The sequence below is a fragment of the Carcharhinus amblyrhynchos genome, chromosome 5 (genome assembly GCF_965287045.1).
Source record: "Carcharhinus amblyrhynchos chromosome 5, sCarAmb.v2.hapA, whole genome shotgun sequence".
Lineage (NCBI taxonomy): Eukaryota > Metazoa > Chordata > Chondrichthyes > Carcharhiniformes > Carcharhinidae > Carcharhinus > Carcharhinus amblyrhynchos.
In genome coordinates, this window is record NC_137328.1 from 128,814,935 (window position 1) to 128,836,254 (window position 21,320).

Sequence of the window (21,320 nt, forward strand, 5' to 3'; positions counted from 1 at the left end):
TAAAATGATTAAAATATGTTGCGTGAACACAACGTATATATCCCCTTTATTGAAGATCAGGGTGACCTGACGATAATATTTAAATAGCAATGGACTTCACTGGGGGAGAAACTATCCCCTCAGGTGGGGAGTACAGAACCTGGGGCATATCCTTAAAATTCGAGCTAAACTACTCCATGAGAAATTAATAAGTAGTCTCTCAACACCAGGTTAAAGTGCAACAGGTTTATTTGATAGCACGAGCTTTTAGAGCACTGATCCTTCATCAGGTGAGTGCCAGGAGAAATCAGGAAACACTTTCTGCACAAGGATAGAGGATCCCTGGAATACTTACCCTGAAAAAACAACTTCAGGCTGGGAGTGAATTGAAATTTTGAGGACTGCTATCAGTAAATTTTTGTTATTTAAGGGTTACAGAATCAAAACAAGTAAATCTAATTAAACCTTGATCTGATCAAAGAAGATTGGGGGCCTGAATGACCTCCTCCTGTTCCTATGGTTCTAGCCCCACCAAAAACGAAAGGATCTTGCTCTGCAAATCCAATTGTATTTATATTCTGAAATATCAACACCTCCCAAATTTGCAAAGGACAAGTAGAGCAGGTGAATGGAAACATCAGCAACTGCAAGTTCCCCTCTGAGGCACACAACATTCTGACTTGGAAATATATCACTGTTCCTTCACTGTCACTGGGTCAGAATCCTGGAACTCCCTCCCTAACAGCACTTTGCTGTCCACATGGAGTGTACAACCAATGTTTCAGAAAAGCAACTCGCCACCAAATTCTCAAAAGGAATTAGAGATGGGCAATAAATGCTGGCCCAGCTGGTGACACCCACATTCTGTGAAGGTGTTTTAAAAAATACTTTATTTTGTAGGCACAAAGACACATGCCAGTAGTCATCCATTCTTGTGCTCTGTGGGGTTTTACCAAAGTGTGAGCAGTTGAAAGGATGTGTGGCTAGGCTGGTGTGTGTTGTACATAGAACATAGAACATTACAGCGCAGAACAGGCCCTTTGGCCCACGATGTTGCGCCGACCAGTTTAAAAAAAAACAACAATGACCCACTAACCTAAACCAATCCCTTTTCGTCCATAAACCTATCCACAGACCTCTTAAACGCCCCCAAACTAGGCGCATTTACAACTGCAGCAGGCAGGGCATTCCAATCCCTCACCACCCTCTGGGTAAAGAACCTACCCCTGACATCTGTCCTATAACTACCCCCCCCTTAGTTTAAAGCCATGCCCCCTCGTGCTAGATTTTTCCATCAGAGGAAAAAGGCTATCACTATCCACCCTATCTAAACCTCTAATCATCTTATATGTTTCAATAAGATCCCCTCTTAGCCGCCTTCTTTCCAGCGAAAACAACCCCAAATCCCTCAGCCTCTCCTCATAGGATCTCCCCTCCATACCAGGCAACATCCTGGTAAACCTCCTCTGCACCCTCTCCAAAGCCTCCACATCCTTCCTGTAATGTGGGGACCAGAACTGCACACAATACTCCAAGTGCGGCCGCACCAGAGTTGTGTACAGTTGCAACATAACGCTACGACTCCTAAATTCAATCCCCCTACCAATAAACGCCAAGACACTGTATGCCTTCTTAACAACCTTATCTACTTGATTCCCAACTTTCAGGGATCTATGTACACATACACCTAGATCCCTCTGCTCCTCCACACTATTCAAAGTCTTCCCGTTAGCCCTATACTCAACACATCTGTTATTCCTACCAGAGTGAATTACCTCACATTTCTCTGCATTAAACTCCATCCGCCACCTCTCGGCCCAGCTCTGCAACCTGTCTAAGTCTTCCTGCAAACTATGACACCCTTCCTCACTATCTACCACACCTCCGACTTTGGTGTCATCAGCAAATTTACTGATCCACCCAACTATACCCTCATCCAGATCATTAATAAAAATCACAAACAGCAGTGGCCCCAACACAGATCCCTGAGGCACACCACTTGTAACCGAACTCCATGATGAATATTTACCGTCAACCACTACCCTCTGTCTCCTATCCGCTAGCCAATTCCTAATCCAGTTCCCTAGATCACCCCCAATCCCATACATCTGCATTTTGTGCAGAAGCCTACCATGGTGAACCTTATCAAACGCCTTACTAAAATCCATATACACCACGTCCACTGCCTTACCCCCATCCACCTCTTTGGTCACTTTCTCAAAAAACTCAATAAGGTTAGTAAGGCACGACCTACCCGCCACAAAACCATGCTGACTATCTCCAATCAACTCATTACTCTCCAAATAACTATAAATCCTATCCCTAATAATTTTTTCCAAAACCTTGCCCACAACAGAAGTGAGACTCACCGGTCTATAATTCCCGGGGAAGTCTCTGTTCCCCTTCTTAAACAATGGGACAACATTCGCTAACCTCCAATCATCTGGTACTATACCAGAGGCCAACGACGACCTGAAGATCAGAGCCAGAGGCTCTGCAATCACTTCTCTTGCCTCCCAGAGAATCCTGGGGTAAATCCCATCCGGACCAGGGGACTTATCTATTTTCAGACCCTCCAGAATATCCAGCACATCCTCCTTATCAACTGTAACACTGTCAATTCTACTCCCCTGCAACCCAGTGTCCTCCTCAGCTATATCCATGTCCCCCTGCGTGAACACCGAAGAGAAATATTGGTTCAATGCTTCACCAATCTCCTCCGGTTCCACACATAACTTCCCTCTGCCGTCTATAACTGGCCCTAACCTTGCCCTAACCAACCTTCTGTTCTTGACATACCTATAGAACGCCTTAGGATTCTCCTTAACCCTATCAGCCAAAGTCTTCTCATGTCCTCTTTTAGCCCTTCTTAGCTCGCTCTTCAACTCCCTCCTAGCCAATCTAAAGCTCTCTAGTGCACTATCCGAGTGCTCACGTCTCATCCGAACATAAACCTCCTTTTTCTTTTTAACCAGCGAATCAACTTTTTTGGTGCACCACGGTTCCCTAGCCTTACCAATTCCACCTTGCCTGACAGGGACATACCTATCACAGACTCGCAGTAGCTGCTCCTTGAAAAAACTCCACATTTCGGACGTTCCCAATCCCTGTAATCTCCTAGTCCAACCTATGTTTCCTAATTCTCTCCTAATAGCCTCATAATTACCCTTCCCCCAGCTAAAACCACTGGCCCGAGGTTCATGCCTATCCCTTTCCATCACTAAGGTGAACGTAACCGAATTGTGGTCACTATCACCAAAATGCACACCAACTTCCAAATCCAACACCTGATCTGGCTCATTTCCCAGCACCAAATCCAATATAGCCTCACCTCTAGTTGGCCTATCTACATACTGAGTCAAAAAACCTTCCTGCACACTTTGCACAAAAACTGACCCCTCTAACGAGCTAGAGCTATAACAACTCCAATCAATATTAGTAAAGTTAAAATCCCCCATAACAATTACCCTATTACTTTCACTCCTAACCAGGATCATCTCCGCAATCCTTTCCTCAACCTCTCTAGAACTTTTAGGAGGTCTATAAAAGACTCCCAACAGGGTGACCTCTCCTCTCCTATTTCTAATCTCCGCCCATACTACCTCAACAGACAAGTCCTCATCAAACCTCCTCTCTGACACTGTGATACAATCCCTGACCAATAATGCTACCCCTCCCCCCCTTCTACCTCCTTCTCTACTTCGACTAAAACATTTAAACCCCGGGACCTGCAACACCCATTCCTGCCCCTGCTCTATCCATGTCTCTGAAATGGCCACAACATCAAAGTCCCAGGTACTGATCCACGCTGCAAGTTCACCCACTTTATTGCGAATACTCCTCGCATTGAAGTATACACATTTCAAACCCTGCTCCACCCCACCCCTGCGATGCCATGCATTGCAGTCCCCATCCATGCACCCCTCACTTTCAACCCCTCTACTCAGGATCCCTCCCCCCCTCCGAATCAGTTTAAACTTCCCTGCATAGCCCTAGCAAACTTACCCCCCAGGATATTGGTCCCCTTCTGATTCAGGTGTAGACCATCCCTCTTATAGAGGTCCCACCTTCCCCAGAACGAGCCCCAATTGCTTAAGTACCTGAACCCCTCCCTCCTGCACCATCCTCTCAGCCACAAGTTCAAACTTTCCCTTTCTCTATTCCTCTCTAAACTATCTCGTGGCACAGGCAAGAGTCCGGAGATAACTACTCTTATCAGTCTTGGCCTTTAGTTTCCACCCCAACTCCATAAATCTCTGCTTAATATCCCCTTCCCTTAACCTCCCTATGTCATGTGTCCCCACATGAACAATAACTTGGGGTTGATCTCCCTCTCTAAGAGTCCTGAATACCTTTTCAGATACATCCCGGACTTCAGCCCCTGGTAGGCAACACACCAGCCCTGAGTCCCTACCTTTACTTCCGACCCTCCTATCTGTCCCCTTAACCGTGGAGTCCCCAATCACGAGGCCCAATCGTTTACAGCCCCTAACCACCTGAGCTTTCACACTAGGCTCATCCCCAGTGACCTGGTCCCTTTGACTATGTAATATGGGTTCTTTAGATATCTCAATGAAGAGATTGAGAGGCATTTAAACATGAACTGCCATGCATAGTGCTGCTTCCTTGCCAATAGTCTTTCAGAGTATTCTCTGAATCTAATAGCAGGTGACTCAATACATCATACTGTAAGCAGTGCTGTTCCTCAGTCCCACGTTAACTCTTTCTCTGCCAAGCACTTTTACATTACAATGGCATGCACACAGTATTACAAACAGCAGAGTTTTGGTCTATATATTAGCCACATCAGAGACTTATCAATCAAAGGTTTGTTTCAGAAATAAGACACTTGATGAGATTGTTGCAAAATGATAGTTAGTAATCCAATAGAGAAATGTGTCCTGCTTCAACCCTTGAGCCCCCATATCTGGGAAGCCATACAGAGGATCTTCTGAGTTCTATGAAAGGCCATCACGAGCTGAAACATTTTACTCTGTTTCTTTCTACAGATGCTGCCTGACTCTGGCACATTTCCAGCATTTTAAACTTATTTAAATAGACTAGGCCAGTTTTACCATGCCCGCTATATTACATTTGATCCTTCAGTTGATCTTTCAGGGAAATTAGGAGAGCCAGAAGGGGTCATGAGAAGACCTTGGTGGGTAAGATTAAGGAGAATCCCAAGGCCTTCTGTAAATATGTGAAAGGTAAAAGGATAAGAAGAGAAGGGATAGGACCTATAAAAGGTGAGGGGGGAAAGGTTTGTGTGGAACCAGAAGAAATGGCGGAGGTGCTTAACGAGTACTTCACCTCAGTATTCACGGTGGAAGCCGATCTGGGAGATTTTGTTATGGATTTGCAGCAGATGGAAAGGATTGAGTACGTGAATATTAAGGAGGAGGATGTGTTGGAACTTTTGAATTCTATCAAGGTAGATAAGTCGCCGGGACCAGATGGGATGTACCCCAGGATACTGTGGGAGGCGAGGGAAGAGATTGCAGAGCCCCTGGCGATGATCTTTGCGTCGTCAATGGAGACGGGAGAGGTTCCAGAGGATTGGAGGATTGCGGATGTAGTTCCTATTTTTAAGAAAGGGAACAGAGATAGCCCGGGAAATTACCGACCGGTGAGTCTGACCTCAGTGGTTGGTAAGCTGATGGAGAGGCTTCTGAGGGACAAGATTTACGAACATTTGGAGAGGTTTGACATGATCAGGAATAGTCAGCATGGATTTGTCAAGGGCAGGTCGTGCCTTACAAGCCTAGTTGAGTTCTTCGATAATGTGACTGAACACATTGACGAAGGAAGTGCCGTGGACGTAGTGTACATGGACTTCAGCAAGGCGTTTGATAAGGTCCCCCATGCAAGACTTCTTGAGAAAGTGAGAGGGCATGGGATCCAAGGGCCTTTGGCCTTGTGGATCCAGAACTGGCTTGCCTGCAGAAGGCAGAGAGTGGTTGTGGATGGGGCTTTTTCTGAATGGAGGTCAGTCACCAGCGGAGTGCCTCAAGGATCTGTTCTGGGACCCTTGTTGTTTGTCATTTTCATAAATGACCTGGATGAGGAAGTGGAGGGATGGGTAAGTAAGTTCGCTGATGACACGAAGGTCGGTGGTGTTGTGGATGATCTGGAAGGATGGCAAAAGTTGCAGCAGGACATAGATAGGATGCAGGACTGGGCGGAGAAGTGGCAGATGGACTTCAACGCGGATAAATGTGTAGTCGTCCATTTTGGCAGAACCAACGGGATGAACGAGTACACTATCAAGGGCAGAAGTCTGAGTAGTGTTGAGGAGCAGAAGGATCTTGGGGTCCGGGTCCACAGGACTCTTAAATCGGCCTCGCAGGTGGAGGAAGTGGTCAAGAAGGCGTATGGTGTACTGGCCTTCATTAATCGAGGGATTGAGTTTAGGAGTCGGGAGGTAATGCTGGAACTTTATAAGACCCTTGTCAGGCCTCATTTGGAGTATTGTGCGCAGTTCTGGTCGCCTCACTATAGGAAAGATGTAGAAGCTATTGAGAGGGTGCAGAGGAGATTTACAAGGATGTTGCCTGGACTGGGAGGCATGCCTTATGAAGTTAGGTTGAGGGAGCTGGGACTCTTTTCCCTGGAGAGACGAAGGTTGAGAGGCGACCTGATAGAAGTTTACAAAATGTTGAGAGGAATAGATAGGGTGGACTCTCAGAGGCTATTTCCCCGGTTTGAAATGGTCGCTACGAGAGGACACAGATTTAAGGTGCGGGGAGGGAGGTTCAGAAGTGATGTTAGGGGTAAGTTTTTCACTCAGAGGGTGGTGAGTGAATGGAATCGGCTGCCGTCAGTGGTGGTGGAGGCGAACTCGCTGGGGTCTTTTAAAAGACTTCTGGATGAGTATATGGGGTTTAATGAGATTGAGGGTTATAGATAGGTCTGTAGGTAGGTAGGTGATGTGATCGGCGCAACTTGTGGGCCGAAGGGCCTGTTTGTGCTGTAGTGTTCTATGTTCTATGTTAAATCTGCATTTATGATTGACGGCTACAGTGCTTAAATAAGTGGCTTTTGCCACCTTTAATACTAACTCTCTCTATTTTCCATTGTTTATTCGGATCAGTATGACTCAGTTACTCTTGCTTTTGTACTGGACTCTCCACTTCTTCCCTTTGCCCCTACCTGTTAGGTGTTGTGAGCAGCACTGTGAACAAACAGCAGTAGCAACTGTTGTTGCTGGATAGGCTGCCAGGATGGTAACAGTGTTCAGCACTTCAGTGGACATCAGGCATGGCATGTGCTGATCAGTCAGATATGTTACAGGAAAGGTGAAAACTTCCCTAGACATCCAGAGTATGACTTCGCCATATATACTTTCTCATTCTTCCCTCCCTGTGTGCCTTCTCCTCTCAGCTGCTTCAGAGAGCTGCAAAGCAAATATGAGCAGATTCAAAGCCAAGCTTCCATTTCAGTGGGCTGGAGAGTTGGAGGTTGTAAGGATTTGGAGGTAGTTTGCCCCATCATATTTTCCATTGTAATGCTGCCCATTTCAGTATCTGGACATCGTGCCATATTGGCAGGATGTGGAAAACTGTTCTGGCATTGTGCAATCTCGTGCTGTACCAGTTAGTTCAATGAAAGGTGACTGATGGTGGATGAGGATACCTAAGAACTAAAATGGAAATTTAAACCTGTTCAAACTTTGTTTTTCTTCTCTATAGAAAACTGAGGTGAACCTGCTGTTGTACATAGCAGACAACTTGGCCTGTTTCCCTTTCCAGACGCAAGAAGAGCCTCTGTTTATTATGCATCACATTGACATCACACTTTCAGTTTCTGGAAGTAACCTGCTGCAGTCATTCAGGGAGGTACGTAAATTTGAGTCTGTATCAACAAATCAAGACCAAAACTTGAATTGAAGATGTGGCTGAGTACACCTGTGAGGACCCAGAGGTACATCCAGCAAGACTTTTTTAATCCTCCAGTTGGGGGCTACTTGATTATGAGGAACTGCCACTTCTTTATTTCACTTTGTTCTCTACATCTACTGATGTACTCCACACAGTATCACAGTGTGTCTATGGTGATGCTATCGGATACATTGAACCGTGGCAGGCAGTGTCAATAATGTTTTCATTGATACTGCCTGGTGGTGTGTCATGAGTTTACACTACATTCAGAGATGCTGCCTTGTTAGTGAGCTGTATCAAGGTTTGTTTGTATTGTTTATATTATAAATTTAAATTTATATATTTTTTTCCAAGTCAGTGCCAGAGTGAGGTAACTTCTTGCAAGCTGTGCCCAGCATACCTTCTGTTGCATTGAAGAACATAACACAAGTAGGAGCAACAGTGGGCCATGTGGCCCCTCAAGCCTGCTCTATCATTCAATAAGAACATAAGAAATAGGAGCAGGAGTAGGCCATCCAGCCCTTCGAGCCTGCCCCGCCATTCAATAAGATCATGGCTGATCTGTCATGGCTCAGTTCCACATTCCCGCCCTCTCCCCATAACCCTTAATCCCCTCGCTTATCAAAAACCCATCAACCCACGTCTTAAATGTATTTAGCGAGGCAGCCTCCACCACCTCAACGGGCAGAGAATTCCAGAGATTCACCACCCTTTGAGTGAAGAAGTTCCTCCTCAACTCCGTTCTAAAACGCCCCCCCTTTATCTTGAGGCTGTGCCCCCTAGTCCTACTGTCCTTTCTGAGCGGGAAGAGTCTCTCCACCTCTATCCTATCCATCCCATTCATCATCTTGTACGTCTCAATGAGATCTCCCCTCATTCTTCTAAACTCCAATGAGTACAAGCCTAGTTTATTCAGCCTCTCCTCATAGCTCAACCCCCTCAACTCCGGTATCAGCCTAGTAAACCTCCTCTGCACTCCCTCCAAGGCCAAAATATCCTTGCGTAAGTGCAGCGACCAAAACTGCACACAGTACTCCAGCTGCAGCCTCACCAATGCCCTATACAGCTGCAGCAAGACCTCCCTACTTTTATATTCAATCCCCCTTGCTATGAAGGCCAGCATCCCATTCGCCTTCCTGACCACCTGCTGCACCTGCAGGCAGGGTTTTTGCAACTCATGCACAAGGACCCCGAGGTCCCTCTGCACCGTCGCCTGCTGCAGTTTTTCGCCACATAAGTAATAGTAAACGCCACGTAAGATTGTGGTTAATCTGATTGGGCGCTCGATGTGTCTGCATTCCCTTCTTGATCTGAATGTATTTAACATTGAGCTCTATTTCTCTTCGGGATTGAGAATCCAGAGATAAATGCTTAGATTTTAATAGCATCATGGGGTATGGAAAGAAAGCAGGAATATGGCATTAAGATAGAGGATCGACAATGAGCATTTTGAATAGCAGAGCAGACTAGAAGGGCCAAATGGCGTACTCCAGCTCCTAGTTTATATTTTTCTATGTTCACTGTCAGACTTGTGAAGAAATTTCTCTAATCTCAGCCTTAAACCACTTATCCTGAGACTGCTGCCCCTAGCCTGGGAAGTATCCTCCCAAACAGCAAGTTGCATTAGATAGTGTCTACTCTGAATTCAGTTATTCTGCCTAAAAACATTGAGTTGTAACAGGGTCTTCGATGATACAGAAAGTATCATGGTATGTCTGTGCTATATTCAATGATATTGCCTGGAAGTGAGCTATGTTAGGCCATGATAAACTGAGCGCAGTAATACTGCCTTTAATAGCGATTTGTATCAGGGTTGGTTGGGCTTCATTTTCAAAGGGAACATTTTGACAGCTAAGTTTTAAACTGCCTGCTTGTCATTTTCAGTCTCTGTTGAAAGACACGCCACCCAAGGAAAGAAAATCCTCGAGCTCTGGAGACAGTGAGAGTGAAAGTGAGGATGAGATGCAGCGACCCCGCAAGACCAGAAAGCGTGTCAACTCTGACTCAAGTGATGACGAGGATGATGATCTGGAAGATGTGCTCTCCCGGTTGCCTGCAGATTCGACCCCTCTCGTGGAGTTTGTGAATGCTTCTCAGGGAATCCTATTGTTATTGGTCCTGAAACAACATCTAAAGAACCTGTATGGCTTCTCAGACAGGTATGAGATCAAGTTTTTGTTCAATTAAAAACAAAAGATGCTGGAAAAACTGAATTGGTCAGCAGCACGTGTAGGGAAAAAAACATAATCAACACTTTCAGTCCTATTACCTTCCAACAGAAATTAACATTGAACCTTTCACAGTTCTCAAGATCAAATCCTTCCCTTATCTTTCTGTCTGTTCATTCTGCCTACTTGTATTAATGTTTGTAGTCCGAAAGATGTGCTGGTTAGGTGTATTGGTTATGCTAAATTCTCCCTTAGTGTACTCAAATAGGTGCTGGAGTGTGGCAGCTAGGGGAATTTCACAGTAACTTCATTACAGTCTTAATGTAAGCCTACTTCTGGCACTCATAAATAAACTTTAAAAACTTTGTACTACAAAGAACGTTGATTTTGATTTGAATTTTCAAACAGGTAGCACTGATTCCATTGTTCCATACAACATCCCCGAGGATGTTGAAACCAAAAGAGAAAATGCTGGAAAATCTCAGCAAGTCTGACAGCATCTGTAAGGAGAGAAAAGAGCTGATGTTTCGAGTCAAAGCTTTGACAAAGGGCCATCTGGACTCGAAACATCAGCTCTTTTCTCTCCTTACAGATGCTGCCAGATCTGCTGAGATTTTCCAGCGTTTTCTGTTTTGGTTTCAGATTCCTGTAGGATATTGCTCCTGTAAATTCCAGGAAGTTTGGAAAAGTGGAATTCTCTTCCCCAGAGAGATGCAGAGGCAGAGTCATTCAACATGTGTAAGATTGAGTTAGATAGACCCTTGATCGACAAGTTTTGAGAGAATCCTGATTTCATATGACCAGGAGGAAGCCAGTCAGCTGTTTTATGAACATTTTCCAATATGTGGACCTGGCTTTCCATTATATGAGCTGATCCACTGAACAAGATTAAAAAATCCATCTGCTCTAGGTTAGTGTTTCACCTGAGTATTGACACCTGAGTAGAACACAGTATGACAGAAGAGAACTTCTCAGAAAGGTACAGTTTTAATCAGAGGATTTTAATCTACATGTAGATTGGAAAAATCAGGTGGACAAAGGTAGTATAGATGAGGAGTTAATAGAATATATTCAAGATAATTTCTTAGAAAAGCATGTTCTGGAGCCAACCACATGCTAGGCCTGGTGATGTGAAATGAGACTGGATTAATTGATAACCTTGTGAAGGCACTCCTGGTAGCAGCGACCATGATATGACTGAATTTTGCCTGCAGTTTGAAGGAGAGAAGAGTGCATTTGAAGTGCAATAAGGGAAATTATTGGGGACGAAAGCAGAGCTAGCAAGCATCAACTGGCAAATGTGCTTAAGGAATGGATCGATAGAGGTTCGGTGGCAGATAATCTATAGGATATTTCAGAATAGACACGTTCCAATGAGAAAGAAAAATTCCAAAGGAAGGGCCTGTCATCCGTGGTTAACTAATAAGTTAAAGACCGTATTAAACTTGGAGAGAGGATATTTGCGCAGAGACAAGTGGCAGGTCAGAAGATTGGAAAGAATATAAAGAACATCAAAGAATAACAAAAAGATTGAAGAAAACTAGAGTGCGAGAGAAAGCCAGCCAGTAATGTAAACTACAGACCAGTGAGTCTCATGTCAGTGGTAGGGAAACTATTAGAGAAGCTTCTGAAGAAGAGCATCTATCTCCACTTGGAGAGGCAAAGCTTGATCAGGGAGAGTCAGCATTGATCAGGTTGATCAGGTTGAGAGGCGACCTGATAGAAGTTTACAAAATGTTGAGAGGAATAGATAGGGTGGACTCTCAGAGGCTATTTCCCCGGTCTGAAATGGTCGCTACGAGAGAACACAGATTTAAGGTGCGGGGAGGGAGGTTCAGAAGTGATGTTAGGGGTAAGTTTTTCACTCAGAGGGTGGTGAGTGAATGGAATCGGCTGCCGTCAGTGGTGGTGGAGGCAAACTCGCTGGGGTCTTTTAAAAGACTTCTGGATGAGTATATGGGGTTTAATGAGATTGAGGGTTATAGATAGGTCTGTAGGTTGGTAGGTGATGTGATCGGCGCAACTTGTGGGCCGAAGGGCCTGTTTGTGCTGTAGTGTTCTATGTTCTATGCCTTCATCAGAGGGAGGTCATGCCTAACATTTGATAGAATTTTTTGAGAAGGTGACCAGGTGTGTAGACAAGGGTAGTGCATCGATGTAGTTTGTGGATTTCAGCAAAGCCTTTGACAAGGTCCCACATGGGAGACTTCTAAAGAAGGTAAATTCACACAGGATACAGGGTAATTTGATATAGTGGATTCAAAATTGGCTCAGTTGTAGGAGACAGCGGGTGATAACAGAAGGTTGCTTTAGTGACTGGAAGCCAGTGTCTAGCAGCAAACCACAGGGATCTGTGTTGGGCCCCCTATTATTCATCATTTCTATAAATGACAGCTGTGGGGTGGGGGGGGGGCGGTGGTGGGTAGGATTAGTAAGTTTGCAGATGACAAAGATTGGATGGGTTGATAACAGTGAGGCAGAGTGTGTTTTGAGCTCCAAGAAGATATAGATGGAATGGTTAAATGTTTAGATAAGTGGCATGTTAGTAGGTTGGTGAAAAGGACATTAGAGATACTTGCCTTTATCAATCAAAGCATAGATTACAAAAGCAAGGAAGTTATGTTGGAGTTGTATAGAACTTTGTTGAGGCCACAGCTGGAGCACTGTGTGCAGTTCTGGTCACCACATTATAGGAAGGATGTGATCGCACTGGACGAGGTGCAGAGGAGACGCTTGAATATGCTTGGATTGTTTTCATTGGAACAGAGAAGACTGAAGGGCGACCTGGTCGAGGTGTAACAAGTCACGTGAGACATGGACAAAGTGGATAAGGAACAGCTTTTTTTTTGGTTTAAGGATCAGTCACAAGGGGACATAGGTTCAAGGCGAGGGGCAGGAGGTTCAAGAGGAATGTGAAGATCTTGGGTCCAACTGCATAGGATTCTTAAATCGGCCTCGCAGGTGGAGGATGTGGTCAAGAAGGCGTATGGTGTTCTGGCCTTCATTAATCGAGGGATTGAGTTTAGGAGTCAGGAGGTAATGCTGCAACTTTATAAGACCCCACTTGGAGTACTGTGCGCAGTTCTGGTTGCCTCACTACAGGAAGGATGTGGAAGCTATTGAGAGGGTGCAGAGGAGATTTACAAGGATGTTGCCTGGATTGGGAGGCATGCCTTATGAAGATAGGTTGAGGGAGCTGGGACTCTTCTCCCTGGAGAGATGAAGGTTGAGAGGCGACCTGATAGAGGTTTATAAAATATTGAGAGGAATAGATAGGGTGGATTCTCGGAGGCTATTTCCCAGGGCTGAAATGGTCACTACGAGAGGACACAGGTTTAAAGTGCTGGAAAGCAAGTACAGAGGAGATGTTAGGGAAAAGTTTTTCACTCAGAAGGTAGTGAGTGAGTGGAATCGGCTGCCATCGATGGTGGTAGAGGTGAACTCGCTGGGGTCTTTTAAAAGACTTCTGGATGAGTATATGGGATTTAATGGCATTGGGAGTTACAGATAGTTCTGTGGCTTGGTAGGTATAGATGTGATCGGCGCAACTTGTGGGCTGCAGGGCCTGTTAGTGCTGAAGTGTTCTATGTTCTATAAACTTTTTTACCTAGAAGGTGGTGATGGTTTGGAATGCGCTGCCTGGGTGGGTGGTAGAGGTGGGATGCCTCACATCCTTTTAGAAGCGTCTGGATGAGCAGTTGGCACATCGTAACAATCGGGGCAATGGGCCAAGTGCTGGCAGATGAGATTAGGTGGGAATTCAGGTGTTTCTAATGTGTCAGTTTGGACATGATGGACTGATGGGCCTCTTCTACACTATGATTCTATGATGAAGACAGACAGTAAGAGTTTCAATAGATATTTAAAGAAAAGAGTTAACAAAAGTGAGCGATAGTCCTACAGAAAGTGTATCAGGAGAATTGATAATGGAAAGCAGGTCTATGGCAGATGAATTAAACAAGCATCATGGAGAACATAAGTAACATCACAGAAATAGCTGTAAATCAGGAAATGGGAGGGAACTCCGGAAAATGACTGGAAGTGGTACTGGGTAAATAGTTGGTTCTGCAGGCTGGTCACTCTAAGGTCTTGAAAGAAGAGGCTAATGAGATAGTTGATGCACTGGTTTTAATTTTCCAAAGTTTGAGATTCAGGAAACATTTTATTAGATTGGAAGATTGTAAAGTAACTTCTTTATGCAAAAAGGGAGGAGAGAGACAGAAAGTTACAGGCCAATTAGCCTAACATCTGTGCAGGAAAAATGGCACTTATCTATGTCTCTTCGTAGCCCCCTTACAGCGTCTTCATAATTTACCTTCCTACCTATCTTTGTGCCATCAGCAAAGATGTTAATTATCGTTAAAGATGCAAGAGCAAGGCAGTTAGAAAAATTCAAGGCAATTAGGCAGAGTTGGTGTGGTTCTCTGAGAGGGAAATTATGTTTAACCAATTTATTGGGAACTCTTTGAAGGATTCACAGTTGTGGATAAAGGGGAACCGGTGGATGTATTGTACTTAGATTCCCAGAAGACATTTGATAAATTGCCAGATTAAAGATTATTGTATGAGATAAAGGCTCATGATGTAGGGGCTTACATGGATTGAAAATTTGCGAGCTAATAGGAAGCAGAGTTGGCATAAATGGATCTATTTCTGGGTGGCAGGATATGGTGAGTGATGTCATAGAGTCTTAGAGGTTTACAGCATGGAAACAGGCCCTTCAACTTAAAACCCCTAAGCTAATCCCAATTACCTGCATTTGACCCATATCTCTCTATACCCATCGTACCCATGTAACTGTCTAAATCTTTTTTAACAGACAAAATTGTATCCGCCTCTACTACTTGTTCTGGACATTCACCACCCTCTGTGTGAAAAAACTGCCCCTCTGGATACTTTTTTATCTCTCCCCTCTCACCTTAAACCTGTGCCCTCTAGTTTTAGACCCCCCCCCCCCCCCCACCCCACACACAACCTTTTGGGAACAGATATTGACTATGTAGCTGATCTGTACCCCTCATTATTTTATAGACCTCTATAAGATCACCCCTCAGCCACCTACGCTCCAGAGAAAAAAGTCTATCCAGCCTCTCCTTATAACTCAATCCATCAAGTCCCTGTAGCATCATAGTAAATCTTTTCTGCACTCTTTCTAGTTTAATAATATCCTTTCTGTAATAGAGTGACCAGAATTGTACACAGTATTCCAAGTGTGGCCTTACCAATGTCTTGTACAACTTCAACAAGACGTCCCAACTCCTACATTGTGTTCTAACTGATGAAACCAAGCATGCCGAATGCCCTCTTCATTACTCTGTCCACCTGTGACTCCACTTGCAAGGAGCTATGAACATGTATCCCTAGATCTCTTTGTTCTGTAACTCTCCCCAATGCCCAACCATTAACTGAGTAAGTCCTGCCCTGGTTCAATTTACCAAAATGCAACACCTCTCATTTGTTTAAATTAAACTCCATCTGCCATTCGTCAGCCCACTGGCCCAATTGATCAAGATCCTGTTGCAACTGGAGATAACTTTCTTCACTGTCCACTATGCCACCAATCTTGGTGTCATCTGCAAATGACACTAACCATGCCTCCTATATTCACATCCAAATCATTAATATAAATGACAATGACTGTGGGCCCAGCACTGATCCCTGAGGTGCATCACTGGTCACAGGCCTCCAGTTTGAAAAACAACCCTCCACAACCACCCTCTGGCTTCTATCAAGAAGCCAATTTTGTATCCATTTAGATACCTCACCCTGGATCCTGAGAGATTTAACCTTATGCAACAACCTACCATGCGGTACCTTGTCAAAGGCCTTGCTAAAGTCCACGTAGACAACATCAACTGCAATGCCCTCATCTACCTTCTTGGTTACCCCTTCAAAAAACTCAATCAAATTTGTGAGACGTGATTTTCCACTCTCAAAACCACGCTGACTGTCCCTAATCAGTCCTTGTGTCTCTAAATGCCTGTACATCCTGTCTCTCAAAATATCTTCCAACAATTTACCCACCACAGATGTGAGGCTCACTGGCCTGTAGTTCCCAGGCTCATCCCTGCAGCCCTTTTTAAACAAAGGCACCACATTTGCCACTCTCCAATCTTCACACACCTCACCCATGACTATCGATGATTCAAATATCTCAGCTAGGGGACCCGCAATTTCCTCCCTAGGCTCCCACAACATCCTGGGATGTACCTCATCAGGTCCTGGGGATTTATCTACCTTGATGCGATTTAAGGCTTCCAGCACCACCACCTCTGTTATATGTACGCTCCTCAAGACATCACTATTTATTTCCCAGGTTCCCTAACATCAACTTAATGGAGGGTAGGTCCACTCAAAAGTCTGACAGTAGCAGGAAAGAAGCTGTTTTTGAGTCGGTTAGTACATGTCCTCAAACTTTCGTATCTTATCCCTGAGGGAAGAACATAGAACAGAGAACATAAGGAAGAAGATGGAAGAGAGGACGTCCGAAGTGCGTGGGGTCCTTAATTATGCTACCTGCTTTGCCAAGGCAGCAGGAAGTGTAGACAGATGTCTTACCGTGGTTATACAGTTCCTTGATGAGGCCACAAAAACAACAGTTTGGCGCTGGTACAGGCTCCTGCTCCTATCTTCTATGTTTCTATCTAACAAGGGTATTTTTCCTGGCTGGGGAGTCTAGACAGTAAGAAGTCTCACAACACCCAGTTAAAATCCAACAGGTTTATTTGGTAGCAAATGCCACAGGCTTTCACAGCTTTGCCCCTTCGTCAGGTGAGTGGTATTCACCTGACGAAGGGGCAAAGCCCTGAAAGTTAGTGGCGTTTGCTGCCAAATAAACCTGTTGGACTTTAAGCTGGTGTTGTGAGACTTCTTACTGTGTTTACCCCAGTCCAACACCGGCATCTCCACATGGGGAGCCTAGAACCAGGGCACATAGTCTCAGGATACAGAGTAGAACATAGAACAGAAAATATTACAGCGCAGTACAGACCCTTCGGCCCTCGATGTTGCGCCGACCAGTGGAACCAATCTAATGACCCTCTAACCTAAACTATTCCAATGTTACCCATATGCCGATGCGCTGACCATTTGAACACCCTTAAAGTTGGCGAGTCCACAACTGCTGCAGGCAGGGCATTCCATGCCCTTACTACCCTCTGAGTAAAGAATCTACCTCTGACATCCGTCCTATAATTACCATCCCTTAATTTAAAGCTATGTCCCCTCGTGTTGCCATCACTATCCAACGAGAAAGGCTCTCACTGTCCACCCTGTCTAACCCTCTGATCATCATCTTCTACGCCTCAATTAGGTCACCTCGTAACCTTCTCTCTAACGAAAATAACCTCAAGTCCCTCAGCCTTCCTCATAAGACCTTCCCACCATACCAGGCAACATCCTGGTAAACCTCCTCTGCACCTTTTCCAATGCTTCCACATCTTTCTTATAATGCGGCAACCAGAACTGTACGCAATACTCCAAGTGCGGCCGCACCAGAGTTTTGTACAGTTGTAACGTGACCTCACGGCTCCGAAATTCAATCCCTCTACCAATAAAAGCTAACACACCGTACGCCTTTTTAACAACCTTATCAACCTGGGTGCCAACTTTCAGGGAGCCATGCACATGTACACCGAGATCTCTCTGCTCGTCAACACTACTAAGAGTCCTTCCATTAGCCCTATATTCTGTATTCCTGTTACTCTTACCAAAGTGAATCACCTCACACTTTTCCATATTAAACTCCATTTACCACCTCTCAGCCCAGCTCTGCAGCTTATCTATGTCCCTCTGCAAACTGTAACATCCATCCTCACTGTCTACAACTCCTCCAACTTTAGTGTCGTCAGCAAAAAGAGTCTTTTTAGGACTGGGATGAGGACAAATTCTTCACTGAGCGGTAGTGAACCTATGGAATTCTCTGCCATAGAAGGCTGGATAGACCAAGTTGCTGAATGTATTGGAGAAAGCGATAGATTTTATTTTAGATTTTAATGGCATCATGAGGCATGGGGAGAAAGTGGGAACATAACATTGAGTCCAAAGATCGACCATGATCATACTGAATGGAGGTGCACACCTGAGGGGCTGAATGACCTACTCTCGCTACTAGTTTCTGTGTGTTTGTTTTAAAGCCTGTTTTTCTAATTTGCTGAGGTAAGACTCTAAGAATACACTTTGAATAGATAAGAGATAATTCCATCATATAAGCTTTTAAATTTCCTTTGAAAATTGCTTTAAAGTTTTTCTTTGTCTTCGCTTATTGCAGTGAAAACTTAAAAGGCCTTGGGGCAGCATAGTGGTTACACTGCTGCCTTACACGCCAGGCTCAATTCAGGCCTCGGATCACTGCACATTCTTCCCATGTCTGCATGGATTTCCTCCGGTGTTCCGGTTTCCTTCCACTGCCCAAAAATGTTCAGGTTAGGTGGATTGGTCATGCTAAATTGCCCTTTAGTGTCAGGGGACTAGGTAGGGTAAATGCATGGGGTTATGGGGATAGAGCCTGGGTGGGATTGTGGTCAGTATAGGTTCGATGGGCTGAATGGTCACCTTCTGCAATGTAAGGATTCTATGATTTATGCACGGGGCGAACAGCAGGTCTGTTTAACACACATCAAAACCAAAGCTGTCAGCAAGTGCTGCCCATGTATGTGCTTCACAGCTTCTGGGTAAAAATGGCTATGCTTAAGTATATGTTCACTTCCTCAGTTCTGAAGCATAATATCCTAAATACATATGAATTCTACCTGTTTACTCATAGATTTCCTTCAAAGCACCACGTTACTTTTTGTTTTTAGGAATGCTTTTCATCCTTTAGACTTTGAGCTAACAGCTATGTTTAACAATCATGTCTCTCTCTCTCTCTCTCCAGTAAAATCCAGAAATATTCTCCTTCTGAATCTGCAAAAGTGTACGACAAAGCAGTAAACAGGAAATCAGGAGTGCACTTTAACCCCAGACAAACACTGGATTTCCTGAGAAATGGAGTAGGACACGCAGAAATAACAGAAACAGTGAAGAGGAATATCGTCAAACAGTACTTAGATGTAAGCCTCAGATCCGCTGGGGGATGGCGGGGTGGGCAGTGGTTTGTGTGGAGTTTGCTGTTTCCAGTCATTTAAGATTCTGTTTCAGTAGAACAGAACCTGCACCTTCTACATTTATTTAAATAAATTGAAACTGGAAGTGCAGCGGCAGTCTCGACTAAAATGTTACGCTTGTGATGGGGTGAATTTGTGACTGATGCTTGTACTCTTGTCAGGTGCAAAAATAATATTGTGAACTATGAGGTTAAGGATGGGGTCAGTGACTGCATGTCAATTGCAGGTATCTGGCCAGCTATTGGTTTGCATCTAAACTGAACCACCCTATACAAGAAGGGAGAGAGGTGGAAAGCAGGAAACTATAGGCCAGTTAACTATCATGGGAAAACACTGAAATCCATTATTAAGGAAGCAACAGCAGGACAAGAAGATCATAATATAGTCAGAGTCAACATGATTTTGAGAGGGAAATTTGGATTGTTGAATGTATGAGAGTTTTTTGAAGATGTGATGAGCAAGATGGATAAAGGGGAAGCAGTAGAAATAGTATATTTAGATTTTTAAAAGACGTTCAATAAGGTGCCACGTAAAAGGTTGCTGCACAAGATGGCTCATGGTGCTGAGGTGACATTCACACAGAGGACTGCCTAACAGTGTCTGGATAAATGGGTCATTTTCATGTTTAAAACTAGTGGAATGCCACTGGGATCAGTCATGGGACCCATATTAATAACTTGGATGAAGGGATAGAATGTATTGTAATCAAATTTGCTGATGATAGCACGGAAAGTAGGAAGGGAAGATGTGAAGAGGACACACAGATATAGATAGGTTAAGTGAGAGGGCAAAAATTTGGCAGATGGTGTTTAACGTGGAAAAATGCGAGGCTGTCCATTTGAACATGCAGATAGCCGCAGGAGTAGACCACTCGAGCCCCTGGGCTCTGCCACTCAATAAGATCATGGCTGATCTGTTTCTAATGCCAACCCCACATTCTTACCAATTCCCCCAGTAACCTTTTCATCCCCTGCATTAATCAAGAATCTGTTGAGTTCTGCTTAAAAATATTCAAAGACTACTTCAACTGCATTTTGAGGAAGAGAGTTCCAGACACTCGTGACCCTCAGAGAAAAGAATTCTCCTTATCATTGTCTTAAGTGCACAATCCCATATTTTTAAACAGTAACCCCTGGTTTAGATTCTCTGACAAGAGGAAAGATCTCCATATCCACCCTGTCAAGACCTCTCAGGATCTTAAAGATATTGATCAAGTTGCCTCTTATTCTTTTAAACCAGAGTGGATGCGAGCTTAGTCTCTTCAACCTTTTCTCATAAGGCAACCTGTGCATCCCTGTATTAGTCCACGTTCTCAGAAAGCATAGAAAAGCAGATTATTATTTAAATGGTGAGAGACTGCAAATGTTACAGTGCAGAGGGAGCTGCATTATCTGGAACATGAATTTCAAAGGTTATTATGTAGGTACAGTACAGTAAGTCCTCAAGCAGCTTACTGGAATGATGGCCTTTATTACAAGATGTGGGTATGCCGGCGTTGGACTGGCGTAAACACAGTAAAAAGTCTGACAACACCAGGTTTTAGTCCAACCGATTTATTTGATAATACTCACAAGCTTTCGAAGTTTCCCTCTTCGTCAGGTGAATGGAGAGTTCTGGCCTCAGACAGAGCATATAAAGCACAGACAGTTTAGAGATTACTGATTAGAATGCGAATCCTTACACCTAACCTGCTGTTCAAGACCTGAAGTGGCAGATAATGTGAGTGGAAGGAGCACTGATCGCAGGTTACAGAGATGTGTATTACATCTCTGTAACCTCTGTAACTTCAGGTCTTGAACAGCAGGTTAGGTGTAAGGATTCGCATTCTAATCAGTAATCTCTAAACTGTGCTTTATATGCTGTGTCTGAGGCCAGAACTCTCCATTCACCTGACGAAGAGGGAAACCTCGAAAGCTTGTGAGTATTATCAAGTAAATCGGTTGGACTAAAACCTGGTGTTGTCAGACTTTTTACTTTATTACACGAAGCATGGAGTAAGAAGAACAACAACAACAACAAAGAACAACAATACGGCACAGGAAACAGGCCCTTCAGCCCTCCAAGCCTGCAACGCTCATGCTTCCAACTAGACTATTCGTTTGTATCCCTCCATTCCCAGTCTGTTCATGTGGCTATCCAGATGAGTCTTAAACGATCTCAGCGTGTCCACCTCTACCACCAGTATAAAACTA

General features: G+C 44.3%; 1 protein-coding gene across 5 annotated transcripts in view; it reads left to right on the plus strand.

Moving 5' to 3' along the window:
* nipblb (NIPBL cohesin loading factor b) overlaps positions 1-21,320 on the plus strand; it is a 600,450-nt gene that overhangs the window by 566,045 nt on the left and 13,085 nt on the right. For all 5 annotated transcript variants that reach the window (XM_080189563.1, XM_080189568.1, XM_080189564.1 and 2 more), the window contains 3 exons: positions 7,668-7,814; positions 9,741-10,015; positions 18,900-19,074. In XM_080189563.1, the coding sequence (XP_080045689.1) occupies positions 7,668-7,814; positions 9,741-10,015; positions 18,900-19,074 (597 nt within the window). The remainder of the gene's footprint in view (positions 1-7,667; positions 7,815-9,740; positions 10,016-18,899; positions 19,075-21,320) is intronic.